This window comes from Volvox carteri (assembly GCF_000143455.1).
Source record: "Volvox carteri f. nagariensis unplaced genomic scaffold VOLCAscaffold_70, whole genome shotgun sequence".
NCBI classification, from domain to species: domain Eukaryota; kingdom Viridiplantae; phylum Chlorophyta; class Chlorophyceae; order Chlamydomonadales; family Volvocaceae; genus Volvox; species Volvox carteri.
The window spans coordinates 600,164-628,076 of NW_003307613.1; the positions used below are offsets into that span (position 1 = coordinate 600,164).

At 59.3% G+C, this 27,913-nt stretch overlaps 2 protein-coding genes across 2 annotated transcripts; one reads left to right on the forward strand and one right to left on the reverse strand.

Annotated features, from left to right (window-relative positions):
* Nucleotides 1–1,237: 1,237 nt before the first annotated feature.
* Nucleotides 1,238–23,893, reverse strand: VOLCADRAFT_98328 (uncharacterized protein; the record flags this gene model as incomplete). The annotated part of the gene is made up of 44 exons (XM_002957216.1): nt 1,238–1,861; nt 2,456–2,583; nt 2,767–2,866; nt 3,175–3,388; nt 3,476–3,650; nt 4,062–4,167; nt 4,367–4,522; nt 4,659–4,866; nt 5,190–5,280; nt 5,523–5,895; nt 6,027–6,141; nt 6,453–6,742; nt 6,861–6,932; nt 7,158–8,684; nt 9,007–9,201; nt 9,896–10,093; nt 10,380–10,555; nt 10,637–11,047; nt 11,295–11,351; nt 11,507–11,651; nt 11,793–11,919; nt 12,062–12,147; nt 12,199–12,230; nt 12,329–12,335; nt 12,619–12,834; nt 13,125–13,220; nt 13,647–13,982; nt 14,638–14,721; nt 15,135–15,228; nt 15,753–15,818; nt 15,876–15,907; nt 15,973–16,009; nt 16,356–16,464; nt 16,726–16,855; nt 17,232–17,283; nt 19,497–19,641; nt 20,117–20,492; nt 20,900–21,020; nt 21,350–21,465; nt 21,988–22,101; nt 22,429–22,518; nt 22,812–22,890; nt 23,249–23,358; nt 23,618–23,893. The coding sequence occupies 44 exons, from the start codon at nt 23,891–23,893 to the stop codon at nt 1,238–1,240; spliced, it is 8,292 nt and encodes a 2,763-aa protein (XP_002957262.1).
* A 293-nt stretch (nt 23,894–24,186) lies between these two features.
* VOLCADRAFT_110056 (uncharacterized protein) lies at nt 24,187–27,588 on the forward strand. The gene is made up of 6 exons (XM_002957177.1): nt 24,187–24,379; nt 24,448–24,561; nt 24,752–25,035; nt 25,305–25,434; nt 25,963–26,094; nt 26,673–27,588. Exons 1-6 carry the CDS (start codon nt 24,368–24,370, stop codon nt 27,000–27,002), a joined length of 1,002 nt encoding a protein of 333 aa, XP_002957223.1. The 5' UTR covers nt 24,187–24,367; the 3' UTR covers nt 27,003–27,588.
* The last annotated feature ends 325 nt before the right edge of the window (nt 27,589–27,913 follow it).

Sequence of the window (27,913 nt, forward strand, 5' to 3'; positions counted from 1 at the left end):
CGACCCCCCCTTCATTTCGTGCTCGGCAAGCCTGCCACCGCGTACCGGATATGTTGGCGATGTTACAGAACGCTGCACCTTGGTTTCTGTGCGCATTGCGTACATTGCTCGACCCCGCCGACCAAAACTACATGTGCCCAACTGAAGACATTCCCGGTGGTTGTGCAGCAGCTCTTGAGGCTGTTGCTGGCTGAAATCCATCCTGAGCTGTTGCAACACGGCTAACGCGGGCACGTCCTATGCACACAGCAAATAGCTGTTCCAAGCCAACAGCGGCGTCCATGTCACCGACAAGGCTCTAAACGTCTTATCTGTTCTTATGTTTAATTAAGTTTATGTATGTTATACTTTGCGCAACTTTGTAATTTGACTTTACTCTGAACAAGGTGCTGCATACAACTGCCTCTTCGCCAGCGCTTCATCTTCCGCGGCAGTTTCACGAGCCCAGAGCTGCAAGCTACGACGTTGGCTTTCGGTGCTTTTATTTACTGCAAAGCATCCACGCAATAGTCCAGCGTGCGGCTATGGCCAACATGCTCACCTGCGCAACGCGCTGGCGCACCTGGTCCTCATCCGCCAAGAAATTTTATATACATTTGTACAGGCGCATTTTGCGAATCGCACGCGCGCATCTGCGCGGCAAAATTCGCTCCTGACTTTTGGGACGAGATGTACGGAGTCTCTATTCGCGAAGTACGACCGGACACATTTGTGCGAGAGGCTGCTTAAAGAACGATATGACTCCGATGATACCCCCGAAACCCACCTCTAGACCGGCAAGGACATATAGCTTCATCCTACCATGCAGGCCCTCCAAGCGATCCACAAGGTCAGCACCTAAAAGTTCATCTGTGATCCTCTTCAAGAACTGCGTGGTTCATTCGCTGCACGCTGCAAGTCTATGTTTCTCCGCTCTGTTCGCTGCTCCCCACGCGCAGTTTTTTGAAATGCCTTAGTTTCCGTTACTGCTCCAAATTCTGCCGGTGATAAACAATCATTAGCCGAATGAATCCTGATACGGTTATAAAACACTTCAATACATTCCAATATTACATCGGCTGCTGCGCAACCTGATGCTCCAGAGCTGCGTTACATGCACCGCACGTACGCATCAGGATGCCTCCCATGCGCCGTCACGTGACGCCACGCACGTATCACACCACGCTCGCCGAGAGACACGTTAGCTCACGTTGCTGCTGCTGCAGCGGCCCCTCCCCACACCCCTCTATGTCAACCTTCAAGCGCTCGAACCACCTTTGGATGGCTCCCTCCAGTCAGTGGGCCGGCCTCGCCGCCTCAGCAGCGACGTCAGCACGGGGCCCCACTCCTCCGTCTCAGCCAGGTAGTGCCGCGGCCTCACCGCTTTCAGCCGCAATGGCACATGCTCCGGTGGTCCACAAGCCAACAGAATGCCCTCATCCAGCACCCCCACCAAATCACAAAGCGCCGCCGCCTCCTCCGCATAGTGGGTTGTAAGAACCACAGCTAGGGATGGCGGTGGTGGCAGGCCAGCCCCGCCACCCACTGCGGCCTCTGTTACCGCCCAGCCCCTGACAGCCATGTTAACTGTGTCGCACATGTCCCTCCGGGCGGGTGGGTCCAGTCCGGCACTGGGCTCATCCAGCAGCAGCAGCTGAGGCCGCCCAAGCAGCGCGATGGCCAGGGATAACTTGCGCTGTGAGCCGCCACTGAGCTGACCCGCGGGTCGGTGGAGCAGCTCCGAAGGCAGCCCGCACCGCGACGCCACAGTGGCCACTGCAGCGGGCAGGACGGCCGATTTCCGACCATTCCCCATGCCATACAAGGTACTGTACATGGTAAGGTGCTCGGCGGCCGTGAGGAAGGGTAGGAGCGGGTTGGTCTACATGCAAGGAGAGGGGAAGAAAGAAAAGATGGAGCAGGGAAAATAGTATAGTATTATATCGCTGCGAGCGTGAGCCGGGATTTAGGGGCAATTGTGTGAAATCAGTTGGTCAGTCCAAAGCTTGCACAAGATAAACGTTAGGGAGTTTACGTCGGGTATAACCGCTTGTAGTGCCGGTGCCGTGCTGCGCGTTTTGTGCTTAGCTGCAGATTATTTGCGAGTATATAAGACATCAGTCGTTACTAATCTTTTGGAGTAATATTTCCTGCCAAACTGAAAGGTTACAAGTTCCGAGGGTGTCCGTATAAAGGTTTACCGGGAACCAGGCGGACCGGGAACGCAGGCACGATTGTCTACTGTACTTTCGCGTGAGACCATCATCCATGCTTCTTATAGCACGAAGTATCGATTTTGTATGCGATAACTCCTCCAAAGCGCCAATAAAATCCAGGCACTCATCTGGCTTGAGCAGGCACATTCCTTCTGCTGCATAACCTGCTCGAGTTAGTGGCCGGGAAAGTAACTGCCAATCCTTAATCATTTTGTGTGCTTCCAGGTAGGATAGTGAACAAGTGCCCTTCCCTGTCACACCTGCGGACATAGAGCCACCCGGGCGCGCGCAGCCTCAGGTCGCCCCGCCACCTCTACGCCCCCTACCACTACACTCCCGCCAGATGGCCGCAGCCGCCCAGACAGCACCGCAAGGGCCGTTGACTTGCCTGCGGAAGGTGGAATGGGGCCAGCGGGGTAATGTGGGTGGCGGGGTTTCACTGCGCACTTCGCAGGCTGCTGCAACAGCGCGCACGGGGAGACGGACAGCCTTTAGGACTTGTGTCAGCATCCTGAGTGTTAAGAGTCAACACTACTAACGCCCCTGGCCCCCTCCGGCCCCGCGCCCTCACCCGCGCCATTGCGGCCGATCAGCGCCAAGCACTGGCCCTCTCGCAACTCAAAACTCAGGCCCTGTAGCGCCCGCACTCTGCCGCGGCCAGTGCCATACATCTGGAAATTCGGCCAAAGCGAGCGGAAGGGGTTGGGGTATTGTGCGGTCCTGTATAATAATGCTTGGAGGAGCTGAGCGGCTCGAGGAGGTCACGTCAAGTCGAAGCCGACGAGAATGAAAATATTTTTATGGATTGATACAAGGGGACTCCTTCACGTGGGGTAGCTCATCCGACCTACCGGCCGCATCCAAGCCAAGAACTTTAAATTCAACAGGACTTCCCACCTCATCCGTATGGCTTCAAATTCCTCCACTCTTTGACCCATCACATTTCCCAAGCCACCAGTCTGCTTAGCCACCCACCCACCTTGTAGACGTCGTGCACCCGCACCAGGCACTCCCTGACCGCCTCCGAATCCTCTCCCGGTGCCAGTGCCTCCCAAGAGGCGGCCCATGCCTCGCGCCCTTGATCACCGGCTCCGGCGCGGGCCTCCGTGCCCCGGCGGCGTCGCGTCCCATTGGTAGTGGCGTCGCCGCCGCCACGGTCGCCGTACTCCGCGTCATGTAATTTGTGCTCATTGCTATCACTTACATGAACCTCACGAGAGAGTACGGCACGCAGCGCCCTCGCTGTCGCCGCCATGCTGCGCCGGGCAGTGCGTACCCACCTGGGCAGGAGGGAGCCAGCAGGGCAGGCGGCTGCGACGGCAGGGAAGAGGCCCCCGCGCGACGCCTTCCATTCAAGCGCCACTAGTACGGTGCCGTACAGAACCGCGTCGAAGGCGAGGTACGACAGATGGTCTCCCAGCACGCTTCTTTGGAAGGGGCTGGGGTTGGAGGGATCTGGGGCGGCAGGTGGATACCATCAGCGCGTGAAGGGTTGGGAGAGAATGGGAGTAAGGGAGGTGCCGCTGGGAACCGTACTGAGTGAAACACCCCAGGGGGTCGATATCGCCCGGGGCATCACGCACGCAACACACCCAGACCAACTTGCCACACCAGCTGCCGCCGTTGGTACGGAGATCCAGCGGGAGTACAGCGTAGGTGGACGGCCCGACCGCCTGTCCGCCTAACCAGGTACCTATCTCAATGGATCCTCTGAGGCCGCCTGCTTGTGCCCAGCACCACACATCCGGTTTGCATTCGCCCTCAGGCCGCGTTTGGGTTGTATATTATCATTTCCTTATTGACACACACACACCCGGTGTTGCAGCTCCCAATACTGGCTCGGGCCCCCGGCCCTGCAGCACCCACCAATGCCCACAAGGTGGCCTTCAAGAATGCTGCGCACCATTCCCTTCCTGGACGCGTGCTTTCCCAGCAGCTCGGAGAGAGCCAGGATGACGTCCAGCAATGACATCTAGCACAGGGGAAACGGGACGAGGCGCACGGCGGAATAATATTGTATCCACGAAAGCCGCAAGGAGGTTCAAGTCGACCTTGCACATTGAACAGTTGACCTGCAGCGCTTCCCCAACTCAGAGTTCCTCCCGCTCAACCGCGAGCCCCCCCTCCACCTGTATGAGCCCCCCCTCCACCTGTATGAGCCCCCCCTCCACCTGTATGAGCCCATCCACAAGGCAGAAGGGCGGCAGGAGCCTCAGCAGCGGCAGCATCATGTTCCCCAGCCAGCTCCAGCGACGCACGTGCGCCAACACTTGGCGAGCCAGAGCCAGTCCCACACCCGTCAACAGGCTCACTGTGGACACCAGGCCCTGCAAAAGGGGGGAGTACAGAAGGGCTTCAGCACTGAGAGGGAAGAAGAGTTCGCGATGCATGGTAGACGACGTGCGTAAAGAAGGTGGCAAGGGAGGGTCGCCGCATTTCCCCCCTAGCTAGCTAGCTAGCTACCTGCGCTGACGCGGGCTTGGTGCAGTAGAGGCCGATGCAGTAGCCCCAGGGCAGAGACGCGGACGCATAGGCCATCAGCAGTGCGGCCAGACCTCCCAGGCGAGGAGGAGTACCGACGAAAGCCTCCGTGCCGCCGAGCAGCATAAGTCCCAACACGGCGGCCGCAACGATGGCGTGCAAGGCCAGATCGGCCAGCCAGAAGGACAACCTGGAGCGTGGGTGGGGTGGTAGCGGCTTACGGCTCTTGGAATAGTGTCGTCTTCGGTTTGATACATGCTAGGCTCACTCATACAATAGGTTGAGAATGGGTTTCTTGGACGGAAGCGATTAATGAAGTGCGGCGGCATTGGGGTCGACTGATGGGAAGAAGGATGGGACCGTAAGGGGAAGACAGGATATGATGAACGGTAACGGTAAGCGAGACCAATGGTTAGCTCCGTATGCCGGCTAGGGTAATGCACACAATCAGGTGAAGCGTGGGAGCCGTCGCCTGTCTGCACCAGGTTACTTAGACCCAAACCACCGCCGCACCAGTACGATAGCGGCGAAGCCCTCCCTGCCGCCAGTTGCTGCTGCTTGGCTCCCGATGCCGCCTCGGATGCGGCACGGACAACGAAGCTGCCTAAGGGGGTTGCCAGTTGCGGAGGCAGAAGGGCAGGGAGCGGTAAATGTGGAATAGAGTCAGTACGGAACAGAACCGCAGACCCAGATGTGGCAAGAGGCTGGGGCTTCAGCGAAGGGGGTTCGATCAGCAAAACAACCCACCAAAAGCCCGAGGAGGAGGTCGCAGAGGACGGTTGGAACGAGGAGTTCAGCCGGGAGGGGTGGAAGTGGGAGGCAAGAGAAACACGCGCTCCCAATCACCTGTTGTGTAGCTGAGCGGCAGCGCCACCATGAGCGCCAACAGCATGTGGTCCAGCAGCCCCGCGATTGATGATGTGGTACCACGGGCGGGAAGCGGGTGGTTGTGAACACGGATAGGCGTACTGCTGTATACGACCTGACCGTATAAGCTACGATCCTTAACACCGGGATACTGTTGGTGATGGTAACTATGTTGTCGTACTGGGGAGGTAATGTTGTTGTCGAGTTGTGTGTTTGCGTGGACCGCTGAACGCAGGCGCATGATGGTGTTGTGCAGGTGGTTCAGGACCGCGGGCGGGCCGTGGGGGCTGCTCACGTTCCACATAAGGTTGAGGGCGGGCAGGCTGCGACGAGCCTTGTAGCTCCGAAATAGCTAGGGGGCGGGGTAAGGAAAGCGGGAAAGGAGGCCGACTAGTCAGTTCCTCCTCACGTTCTATTTCAGTGCGAATGAAAATTAGTAGCCCAATGCCTCCTGGCCCAATAGAACTCGGCACACACCCTCACCTGTGCGCTCGTGTGCGAGTGCTCCACCAGGTGCTTCGCCAGCGAGCAAAACCGCTGCTCCGGGGGCAGCAAACCCGCCAATAAATAGAGGCTGACGTTGAGGGATGGGCGAAAGCTGGAGGCAGGAAGGGTGTCGGTGTTGAAGAAAGAAATAGTGCGCAGTGCGAATAGCAACAGCCCCGCCTCTTATTATTGAACTCGTCAAACAAAACAAGCAGTACGATGCCCAGGCCCCGTTGGATATCAGCAGGGGTTGCTGCAATCGTGTGGCTGGACTGCCAACCTAAAGTACCTGGCCACCGAAAAGGATATGGCGATTTAGCACACAATTGTCCATGATGGTCTGTGCTGCGCTGTAAGGCAACTACTCCACAATCCCCATGCCTCCCGCCCCAGCGGCCCCAGGGGGCGACCACATTGACCCACCTCATCAACAGTCTCCGCCCATAGCCGCCCCTACGCACTTTCCCTCGGCCTCCTGTGTCCTGCTCCATTCCTGGCACCTCAAGCTGGCACAGATCCAACGTGTTTCCCAGCTGGAAGAAGGAAAACAGACCAGCAGCACTGCGGCTAGCTGGTTGACGGCCAAAAGTGGTGTTGCCCAAGCTGGCCTCGCCCGACTCCAATCCTTGGGCGCTGGGGCTGCTGCCCCCGCTTTTGGCCCTGCTGCCCGCGCTTTGGGCGCTCCCCCGCACGTAGCGTACAAGCGATATCACCTAGTGAGGTGAGGTGAGGGAACATCGAGAGTTGAAACGACCTAGGATGTCCCGCGTCAAACACATGCCGCCTGAAGCAGACAGTCCCTGAGGCTTCAGATCCTATATGTTTACATACCTCATGTAGCAGTATCCTGTCATACAGGAAATCCGCCATCTTCCAGAGAGCTCCCGGCTCCTCCCGCAGCACCTTGAGGTCGACAGACGTTCAAAGGAAAGTTGGGGTCGCAGTCGCTGGGGTCCCCAGTTACGAAAGCAGCATGGAGAGCGGCGGACGGTCAAGGAGTGGCACACAGGCCGCCTCCCTGCGCAGTACTTTCAAGTCAAGGTAGGAAGGCCGTAAGCACCGCAGCCCAAAGGTTTGCTTTCTTTTCCATGACAGCACAGTTGATCACTTGCCCACAGTCCCCCCTACCTGTGTAGCTTTGTGCAGCTCCGGAAGGTCAACCTCCCCCGCCGGTTCGTAGCCTGTAGGTACCAGCATTGTCTCCAGAACCCATCCTAATGCCGACCATGCCGTACGATTCAGCTGCATTGCTACCGCGTCACCAAAGACCATGGCCGAATGCAGAGGTGGCGAGGGCTCTTCCGTGGCCGCCAAAGCCTTCGCAGCTGCCGGCTCCGTTACCGCGGCCGCAGCCCTGCTCCGACCCCAAAACCAGGTGCTGACGTCGGCGCTGCTGTGGCCCTTATCCGGGTCCTGGCTCCTATCCGCTGCCGCCCGTATCCATTCCGCGCGCAGGGGCACCACTCCAGCCCCAGCCAATCCCCCTGCCTCCATGGCTGCAGCCACCGCCGAAGGAGAGGAGGCGTTCATCGCTGCATTCCACAGCCCACCGCCATCCTGACCACCACTAGAACTGGCGGCTGCGGCTGCCTGCAGCCAGGTTGACGGCAACCCAGCTGTCGGCGTGGGTTGATGCTGTCCAAGCCAAGCCAGGTTTAGGGGTGCAGGAGGTCCCGTGCTGGGTGGTCGGATGCTGAGAGCCACAATGGCCACACCCACCACCACCACGGGTAGCAGCAGCAGGCGAGCGCTGGAGCGCAGGTCTCGGAGCCAGGTAAGCCGCTGCTTGGTCAGAAGTGGTGGCAGGGAAGCGATCAAATCGGCCAACAGGCCGCCGCTGCCCCGGAAGGTACCTGCGAAGCCCGATCGAGGCTGGGGATGGAGCGCTTCCGTGAAGGTGGCTGATGCATGGCTGTGGGAGGTGACAGAGGTGACGGGCTGGGAGGAGGTGCCGCCGGTCGTGATGGTGGCGGAAACGGTGCTGGCGGCCGAGCCCGCGAGGACGGTTAAGCCAGCATTAGATGCACTATTGGGTTGGATCGCCTGTTGCGCCTTGTCCCCAGTGGCCCCGTGCGCCGCCGTACTCGAGAATCTGCCCACGTTCCCAAACGCCCCTCCAGATCCCGATCCCAGGCCCAGCAGCAGCACATCCTCCAGGGAGGGAGGATCCACACCACAGCCAGTCACCACCAGCGGCTGAGCCTCCCACCCACTGCCACACTCCAAAGCGGGTGCGGCTGATGGCTGGGCACCGCCGAGTGTTGAGGTGGCGATGGCTGCGACCGGCCCTGAACCCGCATCCCCCTCAGGTCCTTCGCTGGGTGGCTGCTGCAGCTGCAGCTGCCGCACGAGCGACTCCAGGTTGTCCAGAGAGGCCCCACACGAATCCGCCGCCGCCGTGGTCACCGACTCCATATACACCGCCGTGAACGTCCAATTGCTGTACAATACGCGTGTCGACATTACCCCGAGATGTCGTACAATCATGTCTCGCAGCTGGGACCTGGTGAAGACTGGGCCGCCAGTGGCAGGGTGAGCGGGAGGGCCCAGCGGCGGCGGCGGTGCCGGGCGGGTGGTAATCCTCAGGACCCGTTGTGCCCCGTCCTTGAGGAGGGAGTGCAGCGCCGCTGCGGACTTCAGGGACTCCAGACGGCCCTGCGGTAGCAGTGGTAGCGGGGGCTCAGTCAGTGGTGGCGGAGCAGGTCAGGATTAGGGAGCTGTAGCAGTGCAGCAAGGCCCCCAGCTCCTGAGAACATCCAGGCAGCTCTGCGGACTTGTTCAAGTCGGCTCATCTGCGGGGTCCCGCCTGCTGCTGCGGCGGCGGTGGGGCTCTGGAGTTGGGGCAGCAGCAAGGGAGCATGCAACGGGCCAAATCACAAAACGACCTGCTTTCCCCTCTTTATTTTCTCCCCCTTTCCCTGCCGAACCCCTACCCTTGCCTAATCTCTCCAACACCGTCCAGTTCCACTTCCCCCACCTGCTCCATCACCGCCAGCATATCCGCCAGCTTCTCAACCTCGGGCAAATGGTGGCTGATGAACAGCAGTGCGGCGCCACGGCCTGCGGGTCGGTCAGGGTCTTCACCCGCGCCCTTGACGCCCCGTGCACCACCTCTCCGGGCGCCCTCACCCCAGGGGCCCTGCTTGGCGGCCAGTAGCGCCCCCCAGATGCCCTGAGGGGGGAAATGGGGCGGGGGGCTAAACGAGCGCCGATGGCAACAAACGAACTGAGCGAAACCCAGTTAGGGAGCAAAATTATAACCCTTTTCCACCATTTAATACAGCAATCCCCACATTTCCCCCTAGGGCGGACCAAAACAAGTGGGGATCAAAACCGAATCGGGGTGACACCCCAACACAACATCCCTTTCCGCCGCTCCGCACAACAATCCCCCCCAATCCTCCTCCTACATCCCCGGCTCCCACGCGCCTGGCGGCTCTCCGCGTCGACCCCCGCCGTCATCTCATCGAGCAGTAGCAGTGGGGGCTCCCCCGCCATTGCTACAGCCAGCTGCAGCTTACGGCGGGAACCGCCGGACAGTTGGCAAACCCGCAGCTGGTGGGGTTGGGGTTGGGGTCAGTCAACCGGTCAGTGGGGATGGGCACCGCGCAGGTAACGGCGCACCTAAGGTGCGAACAGGACGGCGCAACAGAGATATATGGCAGGCCATTTTCCCATCCTGCATGTGCTGCGCGCCTTCCATCCGTACCCTGAGACGGACGACGACCCCCAGGCACCCCCACAAACACACACAAAGTTGAGGACTCCCCGAACCGATGTTATGGAGGCACCGCTGGTGCGGTCGAGTCACCCCCAAAACAACCATGCAGAAGTTCACATTCGCCTCCACACGCCCCAACACTCACCTGCAGCATATCCTCCGGCAGTGACACCCGCCTCGCCAGCTGGGCTGCCGCAGCGCGCAGCTGCCACCGGCTCCGAAACCACTGTCCCAAGGCGGCGCAGCCCCACAGGCCTCCTGTCCTCTCGCCAGCTCCAATCCCTTCCCCTCCCCGCAACGTCAGCGCCAGCTGCAGGTGCTCCCAGGCCGTCAGGTCGGGAAGCTGCGCGGAATAAGGTGGGATGCGACAAAAGGGAGCGTGGAGTAGGAGCTAGCTGGGGCATGAATCTGTTATGAGGGCTTGTTGGGTGTCATGCAGTCCTGGGCATTGGACAGCTCCGGAGGGCGAGCTGTGTAACAGAGAGGGCAACAGGGAACCACTACTCGTCAAGGTGTGTCATGGCGAAATTCGCTGTTGCTGCACCCTGTTGCTCTGTTTTCATCATCTCGCTGCCCCTCGCCGACTTCCGTGGACCCCCCCCCCCACACACACATCCTGTCGCCCTCACCAGCACGTCCCCCTGGGGGCAGTAGCCCAGCTGCTGATACGCGCCGCCACTGCCGTACATGCTGCAACCGCTCACGCGTACGGTACCTCCGCCACTAGGCGTCATCCTGCCGCAGCCCACTGCCATCAGGGTGCTCTTGCCCGCTGCATTGCGGCCCAGGAGCGCCACCGCCTCGCCTGGGAGGGGGGAAGGTGGAAGAGTTGGGGAGGTAGGTAAGGAGGGTGGGCTCCGGGGGCGGCACATGCAGCCCAGCCCACCTGCTCGCATGGTGAAGCTGACGTCATCTAACGCCGGGCGCACGGCTCCCCTGTAGCGGTGCGTCACGCCGCGGAACTCCAACACCGCCGTACAATCAGCTCTGCCAGCCGCCTGGCTGCCGCTGGCCCCCGGGGCAACTCGACTAGCTGCCATCTCCCGCAACGCCGCAAGAGCTGCTGCCACCGCCAAGTACAGTACGGCATCCAGCAACAGGAACCCAATCAGCTCCACTGAAGACAACGGCCCATGGGTCGCGGAGCCCCACTCCAGGCCCGGTACGGCAGTGATCGACCGATCACCGCCGTACCGCCGCAGCTGATGCCCCGCCGCCATGCGCTGGAGCAGTACAGACAGCGCGAATGGCCACATCAGGCAACATGTCCGCTTGGCAGCGAGCAGCTGCGTGGGGGCTACGGGGGGCGTCGGGGAGCCGGGGGCGATGGGTTAGGGGGACAGGAGCTCGGGAGGGGAAGACACCGAAAGATATCGAACTCAAATTGCCCCAGCAAGGAAATAGTCGGGCAGCAGTCTACACTGCTCTTTGAACCTCCCCAGGTAACTGTAAATCCGCGACCCACCTCTGCCTGTCTCAGAACCTGGTGGCACTATCCGCCACAACCACCGGGCCCATTCTAATCCCGAGGTGCTGGCACGTACCCGTATTGTACAAGGCCAGGAAGGGCAATCCGGCCGCCAAGGTGACCGTAAAGCTGCCTGCGGGTGGAGCGGGGGGCAGCAGGTGCTGATGGCAGCTCCAGTTGTGGTACGTGAGCAGCAGTACCATTAGCAGCAGTAGCCGCAGAGCCCTCGCAGGGCCACCTGCACAGCCCCACCCCGAACCCACTCCACATCTCAGCCCCCACACCTACCTGTGGCCGCCACTTTGGCATCTTGGAAGCAGCAGCCCAGCAGCACTCCCCACGCCGCTGCCGCCATCGCCGCCGCCGCCATCACCGTCGCTAGCAGCCCCGGTTGCACCAGGTGCAGGTACGTGCTGCCGGCCAGGAGAGCCTCCTGGGGACAGGGAGGACGGGGGCCAGGGGACGGGGCTGAGCACGTGCAACACGGGCTCCACCGCAGTACTGCACTGCCCCGTAACAGGCAAGCTCCCCGCCCCTCCACAACCCCTTCCCACCCGCCGCCGCCACCACTCACCGCCCCGAAGCTGGCGGCCAGCAGGGCTACCCCTGCCCACATCCAGGCCAGCTGCCACTCCCAGCTTGACAGCCCCACCACCCGCAGCAGGTGCTGCAGACCCGACTGCCGCTGTGAGGTCATCGACCTGATGGACGGGGAAGAGGGAGGTTGATAACACGGGTGCGACATGGAAGTGACAACGAGGATGGGCAGCAGGAAGGGCTTGACTGGTAACCACTTCCCCCTAGAGTCCCCCTGTCCCGCCCGCCCCCTCCCAGCCACCTCACCTGACCAGCATCATCAATGGCATGGAGAAGCTGCAAGTGGTCAAGATGCCAAGCAACGGGGCGCCGTACTCGTAAAACGCGTTCACCTGCGGCGGGTCAGTAAGCCGGCGGGTCAGTTCGGGAAGGGGCGGCACCACCGTGGCCGCAAGTGCAGCGGAGAGCGAGAGAGCTGTGGGACAGAGCCAAGCGAGGTAGGGGGGCAGGGTAGCACAGCGTCAGGGCAGGGCAGTGGTGTAAGTGCGGGTGGACGGGCTAGGGGGCGCTCACCATTCCTCTGGGGAACCCGCGAGGTGGTCGGGGAGGCAAAGGTGGTGGGGCCGAACATCGCGCCTAAGGAGAGGTGGGCGGTGAAGAGGCCAACAGAGACAGAAGCACGGCGGCTGCCCCAGCTCGTGATGGCTGATGACGCCAAGCCGTACAACGGTAGATTCCCACCAACAACCGAATCTGTTGCTATTTGATTCCTGAAAACAGCTACACCCGCACTGATTCCCACCCGCAACCCGCCCCACCCGGCCTCAAGTCCACCACCAGGGTCCCCTCCACCGTCCACGCACCTCCTGGCCCATGTTGGGCAGCGGAGTGAACCATATGCCGTACAGATCCGGTGGCAGCACATCTCCGTGCCCGGGCCACGACGATCTGTTGCCCGCCCCACCCGCCATGGCGGCCGTGGGGTTGGGTTGGGTGAGCCAGGCGGTGGCATCGGACCAGCGCCGCTCGCGATCGGCCCCGTCACCACTCGGGCCCAATACGTAGCCGGCTACAGCGGCCTGCGGAGGAGAGCGAGGGTTGAGAGGGGTTGGAGCACGGCAGGGAACTGTCAGGGTTTGTGTGAAGCGGGAACAATCAAGTCGGGGTTGAGCAGGTGCGTGAGCGCGTTGAGGCGTGGGCAGTTAGGTCGGGGAATGGTGTGTTACGACGTCCGATGTCCTGCTCCCCACCCACCCTGCTATGGGGTCATACATCCAGGAGAAGGGCGCGATTGTGCATACACACACATTTACGATGCTGACGACACATGGACACGGACCCCGCTCTCACTCCTTTCCCCCGACTCCACCTGTAACGACATGAAGCCAGATGCCATGTAGGCCAAGAAGTCGCCATTACAAGTCTGGCACTCGGGCTGTAAGTTACATTGCAGTACGGCAGCGGTCTGGGGTTGGTTTTAGGGTGTTGGGGCTTTGCCAGCATGTTAGAGCTCCAGGGGGGATTTGGGGGGGCTTCAGGAAGCGCGATCCTGCTGGGGAGTTGATCCCTTGGCGGCCACAGGAACCGGATCGGTTGTACTCCGCCAGGAGCAAGAGGGGGAGGCTCATGGAGGGACACGTGCCAGCAGGGCTTGCGGGCAAAAATGACTCTCTGCAAGTCCAACGCAAAAAGCTAAAAAATCTTCATGCCCGCTAATGCACCCTCAGCCCTTAAACACCATTCTGTAGTCTTACTGTAACATAGGCACAAGCATTCCTCCGTACAGACCGGTGCTACGTCTCGCTGCACATGCACCACCACGCCGTTCTGTGTCATAAGAGGAGTGCCACCCGCCCACCCACCCCCTTCCTTCCACCCGCCGTTGACCCACCGGCGATAGCTTCGAAAAGGTACCCGGCACATGCATTGCATTCATGCGAATGGCATAATCCACACCGACCCCCGGGTCGGGGCCCGATGTGAACTCCAACACCGCCCACAGCCGCCCGGGCGACATCAGCGCCCGTTTCGGTGCGCTGCCGCCGCCACCTCCCCCTCCATTGTCATCAGTGCCATTCAGCAGGCGACTAGGCCCAGCCGCACGTGGTGCAGGCTCCGTGGCCACCGCCGCTGCGTCCATGGCCGCTGTCACGGAGTCGAACACGCCCAGAAAGACGTCGTCAAAGAAATGGGTGGTGGCCGACATGTGGGCGGCGAACGCACGAACCTGAGTACAGCCAGATGCCGCCGTGTTACTTGGGAGTTTTCGCGGCGGTGCGGTCTACGGTCAGTTCTCTCTTGCCACTCAGTCGGGGCCCCGGTCTGGGCTTCAGGCGTGCCGTTGCGTTCCCCCGGGGGTCGTGTGCTGGTGGTGCGTTACGTGTGCTGGTCGGGCAACTTCAAAGTCCCTTCGGAGGCGCTGACCCGCCGGTGCGTGAGGGGCTTGAGGGGTTAGCATCACCACGGCTGTCTTTGCTGCGGGATGGGGCCTCCGCTGACCCAGCAGGCGGTCACCCGCGTGTCCCGGTCTCAACCCTGACGTCGTCCGGCTGTCAGCCTCATGACCCAGTCAGCCCGGGTCAGCCCTGATCAGGCCCTGGCTAGCAACACTCCCGCCCCTGACCACCAACACGACCTGCTGAGGACTCGTACATCAATGACCGTGAAAAGAGTGATCGCGTATTCGAGGGCTTTCTGATCCGCGCGCCATACATACAGACAGACAGACAGTCAGATATACAGGCAGATAGGTACACAGACAGGCAGGCAAGACACATACGTACCTACCTACCTACCTACGTACATACATCATTCTACCCTGCGAACCGTGGCACAGTTCCATCTTGCAGTGCAAATACACACGGACAGACAGACAGACGCACCTGCGGCGTATCCGGCACGAGTGCCAGCCAGCCGGGTTGCATGCCCGACAAGGGCATTATGGGCAGTAAGAACTGCAGGGTGGCCTATACAGGCGGCGGATGGGTAACGAGTGGTGGGGGGCCGGGGTGCGTCTCGAATCGGCGGCAGTGGGAAAGTTGTGGAGAGTGGGTGAGTTTACGTGCGGTGTAATGAGCGGCCAGGATTTGTTCATTCGGAAAACGCCTTCGGGCTGGGCAGCGGATCGACATTCTGACACAAACCTGCGCTCTCTTTGTGTTCCGGCTTTGGTCCTGCTTTCCAGTCGGGCCCCATACTGTCCCACCTAGGCACCTGTCCTTCCCGCCACTTTCCCTCTGAAAGCCCTTCAAGCGCTCCCCAGTCGGCCCCCTTCCAACTCCCGCTGCATGCCTACGCCATCCAGAACGCTGTATCCTCTGAACGCCGGATCCCTTCAAACATGGCGCTGGGAGCTCCCCATCCCATCCCCTGACCTCACCTCTATCGTGCTTCTTCTGCCACTAGCCGCCAAGGTGGCGTTCAGGGTAGAGCTAAGCAGCAGCCACTCGTCAAAGGTTAGGAGGGCAGTGGGGCTGTAGGCATGTACGCAATAGCAAAGGTTGGGATGGGCTTCAGAAGGGGAAGCACCATCACGGGGGGTTTGGGCATTTCTGCGGACATACGGGCAGTCGTACTAGGGCTGTGTGGACCGTCCATACCTCTTCGAGCTGTTCATGTGCAGGCATGACTCGTGTGCATACATACATACATACAGGCGGGCGGGCGGGCAGGAAAGAGACAGAGACGACGAGTAAATATACCGAGATTGAGAATTGCCCCCCTCCCTCCAAACCTGGTCGGCACCTCAAATAGCCCACAATGCAAGCCTGGCAATCTCTTTCGCCACCAGACTTGGCACTCTTCATTCCAGCACCGAATGCACCTCATCGCGACTGACCCCGTTGCCCGTCTCTTGCTACGGATCCCAATTCGGCCCAACTGGCCCAGTCGCTGCACAACCGCTCTTCATTGACACGCCCGGGTCCCCCTCCCCTCTTCAGGTTGACTTCGCACCTGTTTCCCCTTCGCGGCCCCTCCCCACCCCGCCACTGCTCACCCTAGGAGGTTGTTAAGTAGGTTGATCGCGGTCGGGGAGGAGGCGCTCATCCACATGTCCTGCCACCTGGCATGTGCCAGGTGGTGCGGGTGGGAGGGTGGGTGTATGGGGGGAAAGACGAACCACGAACGTATGGGGGAAAGGGGAGTGTGGTGCTGTGCGCGTGGGAGTCAGTGATGGGGAAAGCGGGAAGTTGAACAGGATGACGGGGTGAACTGACGGGGTTGAGCTGGTGTAGCCGCAACTGCGCCTTGTCGCTGGGGGTGTGTGGACCCACCACATGCCAAGAGAGGGTGGAGGCTGAAGAGGGCGGGGACCTACACCGGATGGGGGCGGTGTGGAAGCGAGTACAGCGCTCTCACCTTTCCCCGCCTCACAGGCACCACCAGGTCATTTCCCACCTTAATTACGAAGGAACACAGGGAACAGCTGAAAGGGCGGCAGCCCTCAGGCACCCACCCATCCACCCAACCTCCTATGTTGCGGACACCAACTGGTAACAGGGTGACAGGGTCGCTCGCGTGCCCCGGCGCCAGCTCCGGCTCCAGCTCCTGCCCCGGTTCAACGGCGGTTCTGCCCCCAGCTGCTCCAGACCGCACCCACCTGCAATCCCGCAGCGCCTCCACCACATCTCGTTTCTTGGTGGCTGCCAGAAGTGACATGACCATATCCCGCCCAACCACCTCCCCGGGGCTGAGCCTCACGTTGGCTGCTCCGCGGTGAGGAAGTGCGTCCCAGTGCCGTTGCCGCCAGAGGCGCCGTTGCCGCTGCTGCTGCTCCTGCTGCTGCTGCTGCTGCTGCTGCTGCTGCTGCACCTCACCGCCACCGCCACCGTGCTCGTGCTGCTGCTGTAGTTGGCGGCCGCCATGGTCGCGTGCCGCTTCCGCGGTCCTTGCTGCACTGCTACGGCTGATGTGCTCCTGGCGCCATCTCTCGAAGCGCCGCTCCGCCTCATGGTCCCTGTGCCGCCGACGCAGCTCTCGCTCCATGGCGCGGGACAGCGGTGCCAGGCAGGTGGGGATGCCGGACCGCCAGCCGGCAAGGCGCAGAATTTCGCCCTCGTTCTGGAAGAACCGCTGGGTGCTGTCCGCGAATATGAGGACCTGACCCCGCGGAGGGGGAGGATCCCGGGGGGTCGGGGGCCCGGAATCATGTTTGCACGGGATGGCCATGGTGGCGGGGTGCGTGGTGGAGGGGAAGGAAACAGAGGAGGGTCGGAATGATCATAGGCTCATCAGGGGAGGATGAGTCAGATCGAAAAGTAGATTGTCGACCGCGTGGCGCTACTGGAGGGGATGTGAGAGCATGGAGATACGAGAGTCGGTGTGGCGGCAAGGGGATATGACCGAGATGTGTGGAGTGTAAGGATAGAGGCGAGCGTTCAGCTGCTGTAAATACATTGTGGTGGCAACAGCGTGGGTGGAATGGGTGCCGCAGCCGGAGTACAAGGTGTTGTCGTACACAAATTCGAGGCCGCACCTGGAACTTATCGACTGTTGATATGGCCCACCCGAGGACGAAAGTCACGAGCCTGCAGACGCCAGCTAGCTTCAGGCATGTGCATAGCACGCAAGCTCGATGCGGAATGCTTACATTATGAGTGACGGGCTCAAGACTTCTGCTGCAAGCAGCCGTGAACCTCTCAGCCTTGCCCGTAGCATGAGCCCAGCAAAATAGACGGACTTCGCCATTTTTTATTTCTCACGATAGGTACGTATCGGGGCCGATGGAAACCTGGTGCGTGACCTCAGCTTTGCCTAGCAGGCACATATGCAAGGACGGGATCGCACTATGTGAAAAATGTTCAGTCTTTCCTAGGACCCACGATCTGCGCATCCTACCTAAGCGCAAGTGTCGCGCGCTCTAAGAAACGCGGATTAAGCATCTCTTCCACAGTTGTAAAGCGTAGGACCTACAATGGGACTACATTGCATGATATGATTGAAAGATGTCCAGGCTGCGATTTAGTGTTCATAAAACATGACAGTACGAGTTGGTAACCACCGGCGCCAACCGACTGCATAGCAACCGGAAGTTCCGGTGCAGCACGTTCCCGGCCTCTGCGTCTCCGCAAGCCCGTACATGCAATAGCTTAAGCATACAATATGGCCATTTCTGCTTGCATGGAGAATAAGTGACAAGTTGCCATGCCGATTTGCGTTGTACGTTAAGCTTGTGGAGGCCTTCTACAACGGGCAGAACCGGAAACCAGGTTAGGGCCCTTCCAGGCCTCCATAGGAGAATTTGAGTAAGATTGTGTACCTCGCAGATAGGTTGGAGGCGACACATCAGTTTGCAAGCGCCAACCAACCATAGGAACAGTTTAGTCACCCAATTTTTTGACCACTACGGTCATTGATCACTTTAGCTCAAAAAAATCGCAAAGATTCAACATGTTGCTTCGCAAAAAAATCTTAGGATTTGGTATTCAGGAGTAAGCCTGAATGTCCATCTACTGGCTACGGCTTTACCAAAGGCTCAATAAGCCTGATGCGGCAAAACCTCCAAGCTTCTCTCGCACCTCAGCTTCGCATATTATATTTCAGGGTCACGATGCGGCAATAATGAGCGGCAGGGTTGACAAGTCGGGTGTCGGCTTCCTCGAAGCCGGAAAAAGGGCGGGCCCCCCCTGCATCCATACAGGGCGGTAGCTAGCGCGGCACGTGTGACAATTGATGGGTAGTGTCAACGTGGTGGGAGATGTGCTTTGTTGCAGCAGTGCTGATGGTGTGAGAGCTAAGCTTGCACCGGCGGAATCGTCAGCACCGCCTGCGGGCTCCACGCGAATCACATCCATCCCGGGTGCATGCCGCATGGACAGTGCGGCAGACCGCAAGTCGGAATGCCCGTGCGGGCAAATGGTAACGAAAGCTGGGTGAATTTCGGTGCTGTCTGTGATGTTTATCCCCGAAGCGCCAGCGGCCTCAGCAATCCGCCCCACAGCCGCGAGCTTCATCGCGGCACACAGCAAGTCTCCGGAGGCCCCGAGCATTGGCTAAAGTAAATGTACAAACTAGCAGCTTGCGTATTACATAGAGAAATGTAAGCAAATTTGTCGGCCTGCTGGTGGCAAGTCGGAATGCCCGTGCGGGCAAATGGTAACATAAGCTGGGTGTTAAAGTTATCATACGCTGTCATCTCGGAAATCAATGATGAGATACACGGCACCTTTTTGAGATGAAATTTAGCCCGAGAGGCGTTGATGTGACTTTGGCCTCGGTCAATTGAGGCAGCCAAAGTTGTTTGTGCTCATACGATTTTTGTTGGCTACAGGCGAGATACCTTGCGATAGAGAATGATATATAGTACCTATAACGCGTTTCAGCCGGGCGAGATATTATGTTTGGTCCGTTACACACACACGCACACACACACAGGTCGGGGCCCCCCTGGGCGCCTCGCGCTGGGGCCCCGCCCAAAAAGTTATAGTTCAAGCTCACACTTGGTGACCTGTGACAGTGCTTCGAGCAGAAACGCATCGCTTACAGACTACATCACTTTCAACACCACACACTTTGCGCTCTATGTACAGCAATAAATGGATACATAACCTACATCTCGACTTTCAACCGCGCCTTCAACCCTTTCACGGTCTAATGGTGCGCTCAGTGTGTCCCACATCACTGGGGATCGTCAGCGGCCCGCCACATAGCAACCGCATCACTGAAGACAGACGCCGGCAAGGTGAGATTCTGCGCGACCTTGCCAGGGCCATTACAAGCGATGCAGGAGCGATAGCCTCACCACTCTGACCCTTGTTCGAACGCAACTGGGAACTGGCAGCTGATGACCTGATGGACCCCCTCAGCAGAGATGAATGCTGAGCCCGAGTAATCCAGAACCCAGGCCTCGCCTGGGTCGAGTACCACAAGCCCCCAAGCCAAGCCGCCTGGGCCGCACGGCACCACAGCAATATGGGCTCATATGCCTTAGAGACTCACGCTACGAGGGCTGTACCATGGACGCAGCATTGCATGAGCCGTCCGGAAGGTCCGGATTCGGTGTGGCTGACGGTGTGTACTTCCAGAAGCCTTCGTTTGGCCGATTTGGCGACGCTTTAGGCGTCCACCGCAAAATTTGACCGGTCGGTGGGTCTGGGGCTTACAAAAACCGTTTCGGATGTGTTTCAAGCGGAAAAAGTCCAGTTATTACCTAAGAATGGCTGGTAAAGCATCGGAAGAATGCTTCCCTGTGGACCGTTGGTTTTGCCACGACTCTCCGCTGTTGATGGAAAACAACAATTCTGGTGGCTGTCTTGTCAACCGCGGCGGCCTTGTCGACCCTTTCCAGGCATTCCTACTCCCGCCGCCGCCCCAGCCTTAAGCTCCCCGGCCGCCTTCGCAACCCCGGCCGCCACCGCCGACCAAGAACGCTGCCGCTGCCCTCGCCACCATCCTCCTCCTCGCCACCCCTGTCAGCTTGATCTTCCCCCCCGCCAAGCTCCCGGGCCTTGCCCTCGCCCAGGCTACCAACCCCTTCCGCCGCGCCAACGCCAACGCCCTGGACCGCCATAGACCGTAGCCGGCGCCCCTGCTGCTGCTGCTGTTGCTGCTGCGGTGCCGCCGCCGCCGCCCTTCCACCCTTGACTGCAGTTGCCGATGCCGCCCCCTCCACCTCGTCGTTATCGTCCTCCTCCGCCTGATTTCGCTGCTGCTGCTGCTGCTGTATGGACGCCGCCTCACCTGCCAGCGTCTCCCGCAGCTGGGCCAGTTTCTTGGCCTTGGCCTCATCCGATAGCGGCTACCGGGTTAGGGATAAGCAGGCGGCAGGGTCCCAACAAAGGCACATGCGGAAGGAAGATCACCGGATGCCGGCAAAAGTGGCGACGGAGGAAATGGCGGCCGCTGGAACTTGGCTGAGGAAACGAAACACGTATATATGTATACACGTGTAGGAGATGTTGAGTATATATATGTATACACGTATATATGTATATATAATATATATACATATATACATATATATGTATATGTACATCTATATATATATACGTATGTATGTATATATACATATATACGTGTATACATATATATACTCAACATCTCCTACACCAGGCCTCGGAACCTCGCCCAGCTACCCAATTCTCTACTCCAGCCTCCCTCTTTTTAAGCCAGCCTCATCCCCCGCTGCGCCAGCCTCGGTCCCACCTTCTTCAGCTTCTCCTCGGTCACCAGATCCAGCAGCCCCTCCGGGGGCGCCACCTCCAAAGTGCGGTTGGTCAAATCCAGTACGGGGCAAATGGCCTTGGCGAAGGGGATCATGCAGTACCTAAATCAAGGACGGACCGGGGGGCCGCGGGTAAGGCGGACGAGGAAGGTCACCTAGCGGCTACTGCTGCCCTACTGCTACAACCCGGACTAACAATGTTGCGGAGAGGATGCAGCTGACAAAGCGGGGTGGGAACTGAAGGTGCCCTGTGTGGGACCAGGTACATGTAGCCCAATGGCCCCCCTGCGTGCCGGTCCCTGGTGCGGGGAGGCACCCAGGCATCCTGGCTGTCTGATGAAGTTGGACTCGGCCCAGCTCAGCGCAGTGCGCCTCGCGAGCCCTCCAAATGGACCTCCCTCCCCGGCCCCACGTTGGGTTGCGGCCCCCACCGGATGCGGGACTTGAGAACATCTTCCTCATTCGCACGTAGCTTGACGCGCAGGGTGTCGTGGGTGCCCATACCGCCGTACACATCCACCACCAGACCAACCATGGACCTTGTGGCCTGTAAGGTGTTTGGGCAAAAGAATTGCTTACAATGCTGTACACCGGAAAGGCAACGTCCAAAGACCGAAATAGCAACTTGCAAATGTTGATATTTGTGAACCCAGATGTGCACGAACACCAAAGGCTATTAAGGTGGGCACTTATGCGCCACACGCCTCCCCCCCATTTCCCACGTCCCCTTGCAACATACGCATCATTTGTATGTTAGAAAGTTGATCATGTTCTATTTCCTGAATTGGCACATTAGCTCCAGTTTTGGTGCTAATCTAAACTTTCAATCTGTGGTTCAATTCAAACTTTAAATTCACCTGGTCAACGCATCGACAACAGGAATCACCGACCCACATCAGCCGCTCCATGAACCCCTAAACGTCCTCCTGGTAACGGAGGCATTTGCCTTCTCTCCAAAATAACCCCGCATTTAAAACCCCATATTACCCTAAACATCCGTCCTTTCCTTTGCGCCCTTTCTCCCCCCCCACCACCACACACACGCACCCTGCTTCTCCCGCACACCCACCTGGTGGATGACGGTGCAGCCAATGATGTCGGTGACGTAGAACTCGTCTGGGTCCCGGAGGGGCCCCCGGTCAGCAGCCGCACAGTACACCAGGTACCCTCGGAGCTGCTCCACCTGGGACCGCAGTCGGAGGCAGCCAGGATAGCGGAGAGGGCGTTACGGACAGGGTGTGAGTGCGGGTGTGCGGCCGTTTTGCGTGGCTCTAACCACACAACACACACAAACAAACAGACGTACATACGGGCGAAACGCCGCGGCGAAAGTAAGACATCCTACAGGCAACGGGGAACCGTCACCTAGTGCGCACTGTCGGCCGATTGTCAGCTGCCCGGGGCACCGACGCCAGCGTCACGATCCCCTTCCCACGCCACGGCTGGCACCCCTCCACCAGTCTTCCTCCCAAAGCAGGTATTCGCTTGCCCCTCTTCCCCACCCGCTCACCTGCGTCCGGCTGGTCACCTCCTCCAGCGCCACCACCCATGCCTCCTCGCCCTTTCCCCGCGGCTGCATCTTGGCGCCCCGGGCCGTCACCTGCGGAACCCGAACAGGTGTCCCACGTGTATGTGTGTGTGGGGGGGAGGGGGAGGTGTCTGCATCAGACAACGGACTAAAGTCAGGCAACAGGTCCAGGGCGGGGAACACGGGGATGGATAGGGAGTGCATAGCCTTAAGGACAGGCGGGGCACCAGGCCAGCCAACTGGCTCAGTGCTGTCGAAATCTGATATCAGCACAGCCGCGACGACGGCATGCAGTATGTCATCCTGTACGAGAAATAACACGGCGGTGACCTGGACTCATTAAGATGCGCTAAACTGCGTCGCACCGGTATGAGAGGCAATGTCTGCAAACCGCTCCCGGCTGAATCCTTGCCTCGCGCGGAGTATGGCGGCAGCAGATACAGCCTGCGGGAGGAGAGGGTCAGGAGGTGATGCGGGTAGAAGTACCGGGTTACGGAAGGGCTATCGGACCAGGTCGGGAGTTTGTTGCTCGAAAGAAAACAGCAGTCGCGGGCCGGCTGCAGAGGACGGAGCCGACATCATTCAGAGACATGGCTGCGGCGCACATCCCGCGTTGATGTAGGAACCTCAGGTTCAAGGCTATGCATTAGCGTGTATACATGCAGTTACTGCTCATCGCTGCGCTGATTACGGTGCCCAGCTGGGCGTTCGGGAAGCTAGCTGCTCAGCAAGCCGACTCGCCGGCGGGCGTTACAGTGCGGAGCAGCAAAGAGTGATCCGTGTTGGGCTGCTGGCAGCCCACCTCTTGCCCGCCCGGAACCTCTCTCGCGGCTGATCTGTGGATAGCTCCAGTCGCAGCTCCCCACGCACTCCGTGGACCCCTGCCACCTGCGCCACTTGAACATACTCGTCCTGGAAGGAGGTGGCCAGGCGGCCAGGTCGGTGGCGGGCGCAGACAAGCAAAAGAAGGGTTGTAGGCAGATAGTTGGCAAGCGGTGGCGGCCTCCGCAAGCAAATAACCGTAATTGCATGTTTCATATTTAGCAGCTGGAAAGCAGGGAATATTCAGCAGATCGAGCAATCCTGTGCGGATTGTGGAGGTAGGGATAGAGAGCTTGCAGGTTTGCGATGCCACCAAAGCAAATAAAGGGCCTGCTGCTATTTTCCCCACCTCGCTGAAGGGGAGGGTGCCCAGGAGCCCGTGGCCGGGGGATTCCGTGTCCGGGCTAGGGGTGCTCGCCGGCCGCGTACTGGCGGCAGCGGCAACGACGGGCATCAGGGTCCAGCCAGCAAGATTTGGAGCCCGGGATAATTTGGGTGCACGGTACCGGCCCATGGTGTGGGCCACGCGCTGGGATATGGCCGTCGGCAGCGGGCAGAGGCATCGTCGCGCAAGGGATGACTCGCCACGAAAGCGCTGCGCCAACTGTTTCTTCCAGAGCGTCATCTTCAATCAGCACCTATATTTCCGCGCAGATATGTTATTCTCTGTGGGATGGTTTGTCCACTTCCAAGGCATTTACCGACGCGGCGGCGCTAAGCAGGCAATCAGGGGGGCCCAGCTGTGCCTAACGATGAGGCATGCTGTACAGGTAAGTGGTAAAAAAATACAGCAGTTTCGCAATGATGTTTTGGGCATATATGGTGTTGTTTTTAGGTTTCGGAGCCTTAACTGTCAACCTTTCCACCCACGCACGCCAGAGCCTTCGAAACAGAACCACTTGAATTGTAATAGAAGAGACCCCTGTCTTGCCTTTTGACACTAAACCATGGAACAGTCACAGCTTGTGACGCAGCGCGGGAAACATTAAGTGCGGAGCCGAGCTCCTTGAATGTTGCCATCATCTGTAGAGGGAGCAATACTTCAGAGCCACCACACGGTCGAGCAACTTAGGAGGGACGGTCGCATTTAACAAGTAAAATGTCTGTCGTGGTGAGCGACAAACATGGCAGTTTGCACGCAAGCAACCTTGGGCAAACAAAGAACTCGTTTATCTCCAGGAAAAAACTGTTGAGCTGCCGGACATTTCGGGTCCTGCCGTAGACGCCGCCTATGATGTATCTGGGCGCCGTATGGCCACCTGCGTCCCCAGCTCGTCAGGGTCCATCGTCCAGGTGCGGCGAATCCTTGTATTCTATACCCAGGGAGTTTGCCGTCTCTCCGGCTCTCAAACCCATTACAGCGCTTCTTCCCCGCCTTTCCCTTTCATTTCGGCTGCGCCGCCGCACTTACGCCCCAGAGCCTATTGAGCATGGCCCCGCGCTATCATCTCCACTGCCTTCCCACCAATCTCATACCGCTTAGGTGTACGAGTGCGCCTCCGGGCCAGACTCCTGGTCGCAAGTTGCAGCCTGGGAGACGGACCTTCAGGTCAACCAACTGACCTGGGCTCATCCCGAGTACGGCAGAGTGCTGGCGGGAGGCACCACCTCTGGCAGCTTGTTGGTGTGGGGACAGGTTCCGGAGGTACAGCCCGGAGGAGGAGCGGTGCCGGGGGCTGGTGGCGGCATTGAGGATGCCAACGGCGGCGGAGGGGGTGCCTACTATCAGCCGCTGGCGGATTTGAGCTGCGGCACGGCGCCATGCAGGTGTTGTCTCCTGCTTGTGGGCTGGCGCAAATGGCCGTGGGGTTGCGCCAGGCAGCTCTAACTGCCTCGCTAGGCTTGACACTGTCAGGGCATCTTCTCATCCTCCCGCCACCGGGTGCCATGTCTCGAATCATGAAACTACTAGAGGACGGGGACTGAATGGGGTCCGCTGCGCGCTGTGGCGCTCAGGGTCATTGTTCTAGTTCCCTTTCGGCCCTCCTCCCCGCGCCTGCCTTGCTTGCCATGCTGCACTCGCCTCCACCTCGCAGGGCGTTATGCTTCGCACCCCGCCAGTCGGGCCTCCTGCTGGCGGCCCTCCTCGATGACGGCCATGTGGTGGTGCACGTGGCGGACGAGGTGCTGGCGCCCAGGGCATGGAGCCTGCACAGCAAAATACGGGTAAGAGGTTCAGCTTTAAGGGGTTGGGCTGGGCTGCCTTACTGGGATGGGTATGGGGAGATGTACGGGGAAGAGTGTGTACAAAGCTCATGGCGGCAAAGCACTCCAGCTCTGATGTGGTTAGCCCAAGTATGATAGTGGTAATAGCTCCGGATCGGCGCTGGGGTCCCTGTTGGAAGTGGCTCCTGCCTTTCAGAGGAGCGCCTGGCCAGAAGGTGTCTATGGTTGGTGCCTTAGTTGGGTTCTGACACCACAAGCACCCATTTTCCGTCTTCGTCACGCTCTTACATGTCTCACCTGCATTTCTCAATTTTGTACACGGTAATAAGTTCAAGCTCCAACCGTCGAGCTCCGCTTAACTCCTTGTCTGTCAGCGTCCGGGCCGTGACAACGTGTCGGCGCCCGAGATTCCATTTGACACTGCTCGAGTCTCTCGCCAAGGTCCGTGTGCCATTCTTCATGACCGTGATCTGACTCTACCTGCCTCTACATTGGCCCCCCCCGTCCGACTTCATCTGGCTCCCGCAGGCAGGTCCTCGCGACCACTGCGGCGGTCTGTGCTGGCGACCCTTCTCGCCTGGAGTGCCGCCTATGCTGTGTGTTGGCAGTGGTCCACACGTGCTGGTGTGGCAGTATGTGCTGGCGATGCACTCGTGGCAGGTGCGTGGGAGGGAGGGGCGGGCGGGTAAGGAAGAAACAACTGGAGCCCCTGAAGTCCACCTATGGCGGCATCTTTCTTAGGCCCGTGCTGGAGACTTGTGAGGCTGTGCTGCAGAACCGCGGTGACGGGGGTTGGCGCCCTGTTTAATGGGCTTCTGATCCAAGCTCTTGTGGGGTACGGCGATGCCTACACGTCTCCACCCATTGCACGCGGGCCGTAGTGGTTCAACGGTGGGCGTTGTATCGTCGTGGATTCCTCCCGTTCCCACTGGCGGTGGTAATACAGGGGTTGTCCTTGTGTGGCCTCTGCATGCTTTCCTAGTCACCGCGGGTCCCAGCCCTGGTCCGCATTTGCGAAATCGTAGAATGCACTCGTGTACTGTGCTGTTCCGTGCCAGCAACCGACTCTCTGACCGTGTGTAGCCTTGCTTTTCGCATTCGTAATGCCTGCGGCCTCGCCATTCTCCTTCTGCTCATCGATTGGGGGCTTCATTGGCATCGTGCACACACGCTGCCGCGGGTGCTCGTTTTTGCACGACTTGATGTGCCCGCGCAATTGCATGTCATGGTTACGGCAGATCGTGGCACGCATCGAGACGGGCAACGGCCAGCACGTGTCCACGTTGCACTGGGCAACCCCGCTTGGGCGGCCAGTGGAGCTGCTGGCAGTGGGCTCGGGTCGCGATCTCCTCATCTACAGTCTTTCTGGCGACACCTCGGCGCTGAAGGTGGAACAGCTGGAAGCTCTGGAGCACGATGACGCAGTTTGGAAGGTCGAGTGGGACCTGTGGGGCAACCAGGTTGCGGCGGCGACGGAGGGACAAGAGGTTCACGTTTACAAGCCTAACCTGGTTGGGGAGTGGGTGGAGCTAGCGTGGGTGCGGGGCCGGGAACCTGAGGAGCAGTAATTTGCGAAGCGAGCCTTTCTCCGGTGCGCCAGTGTTCGGTGTTCGAATTTTTCAAACACTCCAGTCCCTGGCTTGAAATAGACGTGTAGGTTGACGTGTCTTGGAGTTTGCTTCCGCTGCGGGCGATAGCTCTTCAGGGTTCGTGTGCTGCGGCTGCCAACAGCAGCCAAGTTGACCAGCAATAAAGTGGCGATCCAGTTTGTACGACTTTGGTTAAGACGAGCACTCTGCTTTGGGCTGATGAGTACATCCGTTTCCTTATTGCGCTGCGTTGGGCTGTGTGTTGTGGGGCCTGCCTGCGGGCGTTGATTGACCTGGCCGTAGCAGCACAGGGAAGAACGGACAGGCCATCTGAACGTTCAGTCGCTTGCAACCTCATCTTGGGTATCAGGACCTTATCCTAGGCACAGCCAGTCAACGTTGCTGGGTAAATTTCTGGAGGGCCCAGTCGGTAAAAGGCATCATGTTGCCGACCTTTACCGAGAGGCAAGACATATACTTGGGAACGCTGTCAACCTAGTATCGAATTGGAAGCCCTGATGGAATGCCCGAATCGCCTGATTGATCTTGTAATGGGTGAATCCGCTCTGGGGTGAATGTTACATGGGCCGTACTAAAAATAATCTGTTTCATACACAGGGAGAGTTCCATCCCAGAAACACCGTAAACCACGGGAGAGGCCGTTAACTCTATGCGGATGGCCAATTACGGCCTCTTTCAACTGCCTTTTAACTAATCCTGGTTGCGGCTAGGTTACGGTAACGTCGCCACGTCCCAGAAAGCGAAGTATGTAGAATCATATAGCCATGCTTTCGAACGGACCTGATATCGCATAAACTTAGCTCGTGGCCCGTTCCTGATGATTTGCAGTGAATGCAGGTTTGTGTGCATTTCCAAGCTTCCAAGCTGGC

Excerpts from the sequence above, each read along its gene's own strand:
- VOLCADRAFT_110056 (XM_002957177.1), top strand. Across the intron at positions 24,562-24,751 it reads CGTCAGGGTCCATCGTCCAG|GTGTACGAGTGCGCCTCCGG; the intron begins GTGCGGCGAATC and ends CATACCGCTTAG. Across the intron at positions 26,095-26,672 it reads TGGCGATGCACTCGTGGCAG|ATCGTGGCACGCATCGAGAC; the intron begins GTGCGTGGGAGG and ends TGGTTACGGCAG.